General features: G+C 32.6%; 1 protein-coding gene across 1 annotated transcript in view; it reads left to right on the forward strand.

The window, feature by feature from the left end:
- Positions 1 to 11,080, forward strand: part of GFPT2 (glutamine-fructose-6-phosphate transaminase 2) — a 52,075-nt gene extending 40,995 nt beyond the window's left edge. Inside the window, exons 15-19 of the mRNA XM_051979087.1 lie at positions 70 to 184; positions 820 to 947; positions 8,300 to 8,467; positions 9,581 to 9,742; positions 10,180 to 11,080. Of these exons, the coding sequence (XP_051835047.1) occupies positions 70 to 184; positions 820 to 947; positions 8,300 to 8,467; positions 9,581 to 9,742; positions 10,180 to 10,224 (618 nt within the window). The 3' untranslated portion in view covers positions 10,225 to 11,080. The remainder of the gene's footprint in view (positions 1 to 69; positions 185 to 819; positions 948 to 8,299; positions 8,468 to 9,580; positions 9,743 to 10,179) is intronic.
- Positions 11,081 to 12,317: the final 1,237 nt, after the last annotated feature.

Consider the following 12,317-nt stretch of genomic DNA (forward strand, 5'->3'; position numbering starts at 1 on the left):
GGATAATATGTGTGAAAGCAATTATAAAATCACTATACAATTGTAAGTTGGTATCACTATTATCTACAGGCTTATACCAGTCAGTTCATCTCCTTAGTAATGTTTGGCCTGATGATGTCTGAAGATCGGATTTCATTGCAAAGCAGGAGACAAGAAATCATCAATGGATTGAGATGTTTACCTGGTAGGTTAGTTATTTTTAAAACCCCAAAATATTTCCAGACAGAGTTGGAAACAACTTTGAAAAGCAGATTTTTAAAAGTAGACAACTAGTGGGAATATGGGAAGTTTGCTGGTATGTCCCTATTATCTGACAAATGAATGTGCTTTCTGTTTTACCTCCCAGCCCCATCTCTGGCCATGTACAACTAGAACTAGGCTCATATTAAGACTACTAGTAGAGGTGTGTCCTAGTCCAGAATAGGGGTAAAGCAAGATTTGGACAGAGGATGAGGGTTTTCTTTCCTTTCCATTCTAAGGCAGAAGAAAATGGGTTTATTTTAAAATTTAATTCTCTTTAGGTGAAAACCACATCTGAAATTTCATTTGAAGTAATATTTTTGTATTATAGACTCCAAAATTGCTAAATATAATAAAGAAATCACTTTGTTAATATAAATCCCAGCCCTGTCATGACAAATTTTAGTTTAACAGGCAGAATTTTTCTAATGTGAACCTAAATTATATTTGAAATTAAATTTTTTTAAAAGACTAAAGTCATCATTGATTTCTTTGCAATTTCAAATATATCACAATTTTTCATTAGCCACATCTAAAGAAATATGAATAATAGTGTTTCCTTTTCTCTGCGTACCCTAGAGATGATTAAAGAAGTTTTGTCTTTGGATGAGAAGATACATGACTTGGCTCTTGAACTTTATAAACAAAGATCCCTTTTGGTGATGGGCCGTGGATATAACTACGCAACTTGCCTGGAAGGAGCTTTGGTAGGTCTTTTTGGTTCCAGGTGTTTTTCTTTACTGTGCACATAGATGTTTTAGTATGATACATTGTGTTATTTTATATTTATTGAATAGCTGTTCCAATGACTCCTTTGGGGTTGTTTTCTGGTATCTAAAGTGCTGAGGCACCTGCTGTTATTAAAAATGCAAATCCCCCTATGCCTTCTTACCCTAGAATTATTATTTTGGGTCAACCCCCTCATTTGATGTTATCTTTAACAATTCTCCAAATACTTAACTGGGTTGGTAAATGATAAATGTAAGTTCAATAAATACTTGGAACTACTGTGTGCCATACTTTTCCATATAAGCTATGGGATTGTGTGCAGAAATTCTGGGAATTTATTGTATACATTTATTATGCATCTATTGTATATCAGGCACTATACAGACTATATACAAATTATATATATGGATTAATACTTTGTATTCTTTATATTAATATTCCAAAGCTGAACACAAACTCTTCCAAGCCCTAGGATCACTGATTTGGAACTGGATGAGACCCCAGAGGTCCTTTAGTCCAAACTGCTACTTTTGATAGATGAGAAAATGGAGGCAAAAAGGTTAAATGATTTATTCAAGATCACAGAGGTAGTGAGTAGCATGGTTGTTAATCTTGTATTTCCGAAAGTCATCCATAAAGGATTTATCCAACCTAGAAGCAACCTTCAGTGGGTTATTTATCATCTCAAGGGTATTGATGCGGCACTTGGAAGTTCAGCTTGTCATTTCTCATTCCTACTACATGACTGACCTATTTTCTTTCCCTCAGTTTTATGCCACTTTTTAGGTAAAATGCCAAAATGTAGGTATACCTACTAGCTATATATCCATCATCCTTTAAGTTACTTGTAATTTTAATCTAATTGAGATTGTTTATTACATGATGTTTTGCTATTTAGCATCACTAAAACAAAATTAGTGTTAAAGAGAGCAGTTTTTGCATCCTTGAAAAGTCTGGGATCATTGAAAGCCTGACACAGTTTCTCAAATGCCCTAATTCAAATGATGTAGCCTGATTTTTCACCTCCTGCTCAATTCTGAAAACAGCTTATTGTCTATCTACAAATGTCTGTCCTAAATTGGTAACATCCACCTGCATTTCCCTGTTTATGCAATATGTATTATTCTTTTTTTTAAATTTTAATAGCTTTTTATTTACAAGTTATATGCATGGGTAATTTTACAGCATTGACAATTGCCAAACTTTTTCTTCCAATTTTTCCCCTCCTTTCCCCCACCCTTTCCCCTAGATGGCAGGATGACCAATACATGTTAAATATATATATATTTTTTTTAATTTAATTTTATTTAATAATAACTTTGTATTGACAGAATCCATGCCAGGATAATTTTTACACAACATTATCCCTTGCAATCACTTATGATAAATATATTAGAGTATAAATTAAATTATGTATTATTCTTACACTTAATTTTTTCAGTGTTAATAGTTCAATTAATTTCTTGTACATTATGCTGCATTTTACTTAGGGGGGAGAGTACTATTACAGAGTTAAGTGTGATTAACACAATACTATCTGTACATTTAGAGACACCTATCGTGAATAGAATCTTTTTTTTTGTTTGGACCCTTTGGACAGCTAGGTAGTACAGTGGATAAAGTACCAGACCTAGAGTCAGGAAGACTCAACTTCATGAATTGAAATCTGGCCTCAGACACTTAGTACCTGTGTGACTCTAGGCAAATCATTTAACCTTATTTGTCTCAATTTCCTTATCTATAAAATGAGCTGGAGAAGGAAAGGGCAATCGCTCCAATATCTTTACCAAGAAAACCCCAAGTGAGGTCATGAAGACTCAGACAGATCTGAAAGGACTGAAAAATAACAACTGAACCCTAAATAAAGCATCTTTCATTATGGAAACAACCTCTTAGCCTAGCATTTATTTCTTTGTACTTCACTAGATTATGTTCAACGGATCCCTGAAAAAAGTTACATAGTTATATCTGTCAATCTCATGTAATTTTCACATTCATGGTCATCCTGTTTGAGGAGAATTTTCAAGACCAAATTTTATTCATATATTTTTTATGAACAGTGGACATGGTAGGATCCTATGACTCTCAGACAAGTGTACATCATTCTGCTGAGTTTCAGTGTAATCTCCTAAAGTTTTGAGGCTACATTCAATTTTACCTATACATAACTACAAGGAATATGGTTATATACAGCAAATTCAATTCATAAAAATCTCTATTCCCCTCATATTTAGATCAAAACTACCCTCAATGAATGCACAAACCAAACACATCAAGATTTTTTTTTTAAATAAGAAAACATATTTAAGTTGATGGTTGAAGTTTTATGGCCAATTTTTTTGTTAAAATCACTACTATTTAATGTAAAGATAGTAAGGAAAGAAGTATCTCCTATTTTTAAAATATCTTAAAAATTTGTCTTTGAACATCTTATGAACTTTTGCCTGTGTTTGGTCAGGTCCAGCTTATGTTCCCAAGTTCATCTTTCTAAGTGTCGTTTCCATTTCTTTATGAGTTTGTATCCTAAGTCAGATTCTCTTTGGCTATTATCCTTCCTGCTTGGCAAGGAGATTGTGTTTGCTGGCTAACATGGATTAATTCTTGTTTTGCTTCCTAGATTGCTGATTATTTTCTATCGGTTAAACTTTTATTTATTTATTATTATTTTTTTTTAGTATAGCTTTTTATTTACAAGATATATACATGGATAATTTTTCAGCATTGACCCTTGCAAAACCTTCTGTTCCAACTTTGCCCCTTCTTCCCCCCATCCCCTCCCTAGATAGCAGGTAGAGCAATACATGTTAAATACAATATATGTATACATATCCATACAGTTATTTTGCTGCACAAGAAAAATCAGACTTGGAAATAAGGTAAAATTATCAGTTAAACTTTTCTTAGAAATAGAATGGAGGAAAATAGGGAGAATAAGCAGTTATATAATACCAACTATGTGCCAGGCACTGTACCGAGCACTTTTTACAAATATTATCTCATTTGATTCTCAGAACAAACTTATGAGATAGGTGCTATCATGATGCCCATTTAATAGTTGAAAGATGCAAAGATTATGTAACTCACCCATGGTCACATAGATTTTATATATTTGAGACCAGAGTTGAATTCAGGATACCTAACTACTGGCCTAACACTGAATCCATTGATGGAATCAATCTTTTTTAACTTCCATCCATTTCCCGGTTTTCAAAGTCAACTATATGTTTTTTGTTGAAGCTATTATGTTGGGAGCATCCAATTTGCCTTATTATATCCTTCTAATTTATTTACTTATCAGCAAATAACTAGTTATTTATTAATAAATCAATTATTTTATAGCTGATACTGAAATAATTGTCAACAACTACTCATTTTCTATCCTTATATATTAATTTTTATGTAACATGATGTGCAAAAATATAAATATATATTAAGATATGGAATTCTATATAATATGGTATATACAATTTTCATTACATTCTGATTTTTAAAAAATATTCATGACATACATATATGAGATTTCTAGGCCTTTGATATTCTCCATTTCTTGATCTCAAACCATATTTTTCAACCTAATTTTTGCTACCATTCCCCAGAGCTCACTTTCACTGAACTTGGAGAAGTAGAATATCTGTTGGCTGAGTTTGGAGGATCTCATTAAATTTTTTATTTCTCTCTTTTGCAACAAATTCTGTCACAATTATCTTCCTTGTTATCTGCACACAAGGCAACATGATCAAGTATCCTATAAATTGTATTTCTTTTTGCTTGGGAGTACATTATAAAATCAACTCGATGTTTCTTCAAATTCACCCTAAGATGAACTTGGCCTCAGATCATCTTTAGGTCATAGGCATTTCTACTTTTCCCTAAAGCAAATCTTTAGCCCATTGTTTTTCCTATCTTTCCCATCTCATCCAACTTTCTTAGACTCACCCAGTTATCTTTCTGAATATATTCTGAAACCAGAAAGCCCCTTTGTTTTTAACAAAAAACTTCAATTACTTGACATTTCTTACTCTGATAGCTACAGTTTGTAAAAATGTACCTTTTTTTCTTTAAAAAGTCCTCCTACTATCCAATTGTTTGATTCATTTTGTATAACTAAGTTTCCTGATGTATAGCTTGGTTTCCCTGGGACTACCATAAAAACCCTTCTCTATATACTTTATAATTGTAATTTGGGATAGTTCCCTATGCCTAGAGAGTCCTCTCTCCCCATCTCTCTTTCAGAATCCTTATTTTGATCCAAAATACATCTCAGTTGCTGTCCCTAATCACCCTGACCAAAAGTATCTTTAGATTTTCTAAAGCAATCTGTCTACATATCTCCTTTGTTTTCATTATCTTATATACTATACTCTAGTAGAATATAATCTCCATGAGGACATGGACTATGTTAATTTTCTTAATATCTTTCCCCAGAACATAATACCATGACTTCTTATAGTTATTTTTGTTTATTTGTTTATTTTTTATTTGTTAATTAAAAGAATTAAACAAATTTGAATATAATTTTCATTTTTTTATTCAATATAGTTAACTGCTTGAGCAATATTAATAACTTTAGCGAGTTTATTAATTTGGGTCTTGTTGCTCTTTAATGAAGAATGATCATTTATAATATGCCATACATTCATAAGAAGTATGTTTCCATAGGAATATTAAGTGAGAAGACTTCTGGGAGACCTCATAATCTCTCTGAAAAGTAACAAAAGAATTTTCAATTAGACAAACTAGGAGATTCTCTGAATAAAGAAATGATTATTAGGAAGTGTCTTTATATCTGCAAGGCAAAAAAGGAAGGAAGACACCAAGTACAGAAGTGGCCTTTTTAAGATTAGATGAAAAGGGGTGGAGAGATTATAACATAAGCAGGGAATGGGGGGCTAATAGAGAGTTTTTAAAGAATTATATAGAATAGGAATATTTTTAGACAGTAGGGAAAAGGCTGTTTATTGGGAAGAGATTAAATCATGGAGCGTGATATTGACAGTGAGAGCAATTTATTTAAGATGAATAGGCACATTTCAAAGCATGAGAATACCTCATCATCAGAGAGAGGGTAAGGAAATATAAAGAAATATATTAAGGAAATAAAAAGGGATATATAAGAATGAGAAGGATTATAATTAGATAAAGGGATTTGGGAGTTACTGAACATAAATAAAGTGCCAAACCTAGAGTTGGAATATCCAAATTCAAATCCAGTCTTAGAGTTACTAGTTATTGTCTCAGCTTATTCAATAATAAAGGAGAAAATTACTACTTCACAGAGTGGTTGTGAGGATCAAATAAGATAATATTCATGAAAAGCACTTACCACAGAGCCCGACACTTATAATATAGATACTTATTTAATTCCCTCTTTCTTTCCCCCCGGAAGTGGAATATTTATGTCTAATGGCAATATCAAGAGTAAGTATGATCTCTATGTGTAACTAAGATAGAGTGGAGGAAGAGGTTATGAGAACTGAGCAGACTGACCAACTGGGAAATTGTATGTAGGAGTGAGGCTTCAGTAGAATTCTCAAGTTTTGGCTCTTTCATTCTTTGTTCCTGAACCAATATATTTTCCAATATATTTTTAACTGTCTTCAACTACTCTCATCTTTATATTGAAGTCACTCAGTATCATGGTATATATTGATTTTATTTTGGAGGATCTTAAGCTCTTAATAGAATTTCACTACCATGACTTGCCTAATAAACATTGATAGAGAAGCTACAATTATTTTCAAGGTGATCTTTTTGCAAATACTTATCATAAATATTGCATTATTTCATAAGATCTTTATTGTCTTTATTTATTTAATAAAACCACTGCTTTTATCTGTGGTTGGGTCATTGTGTTGATCAGAGTTCTTTATTCTTTCAAAGTTGTTTGTCTTTACAATGTTGTTATTGTATGAATTGTATATTTGTTCTGCTTATTTCCCCCTGCACCAACCCATAGGAACCTTTCCAGGTTTCTCCAAAAAAATTCTATACCTCATTTCTTACAGCATAATATTATTCTATTATATTCCCATACCATAATTTATTCAGTCATTCCTTAATTGATGAGCACTTCCCCTTCATTTCTAGTTCTTTGCTATCAAAAAGACTGTAAAATATAAGGCATTATAAAATATTTTTGTGCATATGAATATTCTTCCTCTTTTATTGCCTTTGGCTTTTAGAACACTAGTGGTAGAATCACTAAGTCAAAAGGTTTTGCACAGTTTAGCAACTCTGGAGGCATAGTTCCAAATTGCTTTCCATAATAATTATGCCAATTCAGTCCCAGGACAATATATCAGTGTGTTGTTTTTGTTTGTTTTTTGCCATTGCCCCAACATTTGGAATTTTCCTTTTTTTGTCAATTTTGCCAATCTGTTAGAGTATGAGATAGGATAGCTTTGATTTGCATTTCTTTAGTTGTTAGTGATATGGAACATTTCTTGATATGGCTATTGATAGTTTGAGTTTCTTTCTTAGAAAACTGCTTTTTGAAATCTTTTGACCATTTATCAAATAAGGAATTCTTATGTTTATACATTTGAATCAATTATCTTATCAATTATCAATATATCTTGAAAATGTGAACCTTATCTGAGGAATTTATTACAAATATTTTCCCCATTGATCTGTTTTCCTTTAAATTTTTGCTCAATTGGTTTCATTTCTGCAAAATTTTCAAATGTTATATAATCAAAATTGTCCATTTAATCTTCTTTTATTATCTCTATCTCTTCTTTGACTCTAAACTCTAAGGCTATAGCCATTGGTCTGAAAAACAGTTTCTTCATGCTTCTCTAATTTGCCACATTTACATTTCCGAAAGATAAAGAAGACCTTATATATTATCAATGGACTTTCTGAAGTGCTTTTTATGTTCCTTATGATGCTTCAGTTGTCTGCATGTTTAAGAAAATTATTCTGTTAATTACATGAGTTTGCTGTTTAATGATTTAATCCATTTAATCTAACCAATAATCTGTAAACAATTCATTAAATATTTCTAAAAGGAGAATTTGAGGAATATTTTCTAATACTCCCTAATTAAATGACCCAACTTTATTGGAAATTAAAAATAAGATTATATATACTTGGAAGTGATTTTAAAAAAAAAGTAATATGAGGTTAGAAGTGGAATAAAAATAATCACATCCTACAACAAGAAATTTGCTTTATGGAAAGAATTGGAGTTGTTGAAAGTAGCAATATATTAAACTAATCTGAGATAATAGTTCATGATTTTAAATTGTTGGTGTCTGGAACAAAGAAAATATTTGACAAATAGCTAATTGAAATATTTTCATTTTTTTCTTTTATATTCACTTACTAGAAAATCAAAGAGATTACATATATGCACTCAGAAGGCATCTTAGCAGGAGAGCTGAAACATGGACCTTTGGCCCTAATAGATAAGCACATGCCAGTTATTATGGTTATCATGAAAGACCCTTGCTTCATTAAATGTCAGAATGCCCTGCAGCAGATCACTGCTCGCCAGGTAATTACAGATTCTATTAAAAATTGGGTATATTTTTGTTCTTTCTTTCACATGGGAATATGGACCTTACTAATGCTCATTGTTTTGACATGGGCTGCAATGAACCATTTATATACCCTCCTAGGCCTCTATATTAGAATAACAGCATATATTTGGGGAATGATTGGCTAGGGGTAGGACACAATCTGTCAGGGTCATAGAAAAGAATTAGTCTGATGACAATGTGGCCCTATGATGTGGCTTTGTTAATAAATAATTATATAGTTTGCTAATAATGCATGAACACAGTTTTACCAATTCTGGACATGCAGGATAAAGCATGGGTAGGTAAAGGAATTTCTTCCAGTTAAGTCTCAGTTTTGGAAATTTGGGTGAACAGAGGAAAGAGGCCAAACTACAAAATTTCCATAGACATAAAAGCAATAGAAAGGTTAGATTTTGGCAAGTAAATATGGCTCTTGTGGAAAGATGCATGAGTTCTGAGTGAGAGAACTGAAATTGGTGTCAGGATCTGGTTCAGATCTCAGTGACTCTGAACTAGTCTTTTCTCTGAACCACAGAATCTTTCTTTGTAAAATGAGGAACTTGGACTAGAGGAAAGAAGATGGGTATAAGGGAAGGTGAGAAGCCTAATGAGGAGCTAAATATGGTAGTAAAGGACATTTTGAAGACATTTCAGGAAAGACAGGAAATTGAAATCCAAGAAATTCCAACTCACTAGAAGATATCTCACCTTAGTCATAAATAGAAGCACTGGGAAAAAACTTAGTGTCAGCCATGTCAGCTTAAGTTAAGCCCAGACTTAACTTAAAAGAAATAGGAGGGGAGGAAAAGAGGGAAGGAGAAAGGAAAGAAGGCAAGAAAAGAGGGAAGAAGAAAGGAAGGAAAAGAAGGAGGAAAGGGGAGGGAGGAAGGAAGAATATTAAATGCTTACTATGTGCCAATTATTATCTTAAGCTCTGGGAATAAAAATATGAAAGCAAAACAGTCCTGACCTCAAGAAGCTTATATTGTAATGGGAGAAACAACACAAAAGAGAACTACATTCTATGTTTAGGGTATCTGCTGCTAATAGAAAAAAGGTATTCATGTTTTGATTTGTATTTGTTTTAGGGTCGACCAATTATATTATGTTCAAAAGATGATACGGAGAGCCCAAAGTATGCATATAAAACTATTGAACTGCCACATACAGTTGACTGTCTCCAAGGAGTCTTAAGTGTTATTCCTTTACAACTCCTTTCATTCCACCTGGCTGTTCTCAGAGGATATGATGTAAGTCTAATCTATTCTTAGATTTCCCAATTAGGGCAGTAAGGATGAGGGCACTTGTTAATGCCTTTCTCTTCAGACAGAGAGGAAATGGGCTACTTATAAAAGTGATACATTAAAGTTACAGTATTCAGCTTGAATGAAAAAGCTCTTCTCTGGTTTTTCAAAGACACACTTGGCATAGAAATCTATATAGTAATGGATTTTAAGTACCTGTACTTTAGGATATGAACCTTGCTCTGTGAAGACAAAAAGTACTCAATCGACAATCTTTTACATTAAGTAGTATTTGTGGTGTTAGACAGACAGAATTTTCTTTATATTTATATGTCATAAGAGAAGATTATTAATGTACTTTCTATCACTTTCTGGCATGCTAATATGTAGAGTAGATTGCTATAATATATTATATACTGAGATCCTGTAATTTTTCATTCTAGGTGGACTTTCCTAGAAATCTGGCTAAATCTGTAACTGTGGAATAAGAACATGAGATTTTGGGGGATTTGCATTTTCCATCCAAGTATTGCAAAGCTCTACAAACTCAAAGGTTTGTAGGTTACATGCCTGTCAATAGAATGAGAAGATAAACTGGAAAGAGAATACATTCTAGAGTACAATGTTTAATTGCAGCTTTAAAAGCTCTCAATGTGCCTTGTACCCAAGTGCTTTTGCTTATAGCAAATACTGTTTCTAGATGTCCTGGAATTGCCAAAGGAGAAGGAAAATCATTGTTTACATATGGTATACAGGATGAAATTTTCTACTACTGTGCAATATATATATATGTATGTATGTATGTATACAGCTCTCTTCAGAGTAACTGTGAACATTTTTTTAAGCCAACACTTTAGTTTTAAAAGATAAAATATTTATAACTACAGTTGTATAGCTTCTAAGTTATTTTTTTAGTATTTTGCTTGTCTATAGCAGTGGTAATGCCCAGCCTGTAAATCCTGAATGTGCACCAGGGCTTTGTCTGTTTGTGATCCCAATCCATTACAGGTGTAATTCACAACATAGCTTTGAATGGAAAAGTGTCACTTTGCTTCCTTTTCTACTTTCTTCACCTAGATCTCTAATGCTTCTCACAACGTTGCAAAGCCCTCATATCTTTGGCAATTTCCTCTCTCACCTGTGGCTGAATTTCCCTAAGCTCTCAAACTTCAGTTTTATCTAACAATAGCTCTCCTAAAACCAAAGCAATGTTTTGGTTCATTTTTAAAGCTGCTTGAAATTAATTCCTTCAGGAGGATAATTTCAAGCAGGATACTTTGATCTCTATTTATAAGACTGTATAATTAAATCACTATGCAATCAAAATAAAAATATTGAAATTTTTTTCTTGTGTAGTCTTTTACCTGGTTCCTTTTGTACTCTTAGAATAATGAATGTATCCAACATCTTTGGGATCTGAATAGGCCCCCTTCCCTAGAAACCTCTCTAATAAAATGTTGCTCTTGAATTGTGGATAGTCCTAATATAAAAATGAGAAATTTCTTTTATAATTTACACAAAACTGATTGCAAAGTTGTAAGACATAACCTGAGCATTACAGTATAGTGAGTATATATCCATATCACTTGGATCCCACATAAGTTATTGGTCAGCTCTCTTATTACCAGGGGAAATTCCAACCATTTCTCTATATCTCTATATGTTAGCTATCCAAATTCCTGGATTATTACCAGATCTGCATGATTTTTAAAGTAACAAAAATTTAAATCAAGTTGTTTTGCTAGTAGGAATGAGACTTGAGGTTTGTCTCCAATTTGATACATTGGGCATCATTCTAGCTAAACAGAAGCATAAAAACTGCAGCAATGTTAGCAAAAGCTAGTATAATCATTTGTATATAGGTTTCTTCTTATATAAGATCCATTTCTTTTCCTTGTGCAAATCATGTAGCATAGGTCTAATTAATGGGCAAGAGAGTGTTACTATTATCAAAAATGAAAAATAGGTGGGTTAAATGAAATCCTAAAAATAATTTTTCTCTAAAACATCATATAAAGAATGATTATATACAACAAAGAGAGATATTCCCTGTAGATACCCCAAGTAAACCTGTTTGTGAATGTTATACTGACTGCATTAAGTTCCATAACATTATAGGGCCACCTTGAGAAGATGCATGAGTACTTAAGAGAGATCATACTATAAGAAAAAAACTAAAGGTATGAAAAATACCTATTATCCAATTCTTGGCATAAAGTTGAACAACCAATTCATTTAATCAGTATATCAGTGGTATTCCTATCTGGAACAAACACCTAACATGGACAGTAAATTGAACTCTCAATTGAATAATTGAATAAACATTAAGTATCTACTATGTGGCAGGCACTATGCTAGGTACTGGGGATACAAATAAGAAGGAAAAAAATTAGCTCCTGTCCTAGGAGTTTACAATGTAATAGAGGAAGACAACACACAAATGGAAGTTGGAAAAAAGTGGGGGAGACACCAGGAGATTGTGGTTTCTGTAACATTAATTTTACTTCATTTTAAATGAAACCTAATCATTCCCTGAGGTGTAGCCCTCTCCAATGGAAGCTACTCCTTATATGATTCCTGA

This window comes from Antechinus flavipes, chromosome 2 (assembly GCF_016432865.1).
Source record: "Antechinus flavipes isolate AdamAnt ecotype Samford, QLD, Australia chromosome 2, AdamAnt_v2, whole genome shotgun sequence".
NCBI lineage: Eukaryota > Metazoa > Chordata > Mammalia > Dasyuromorphia > Dasyuridae > Antechinus > Antechinus flavipes.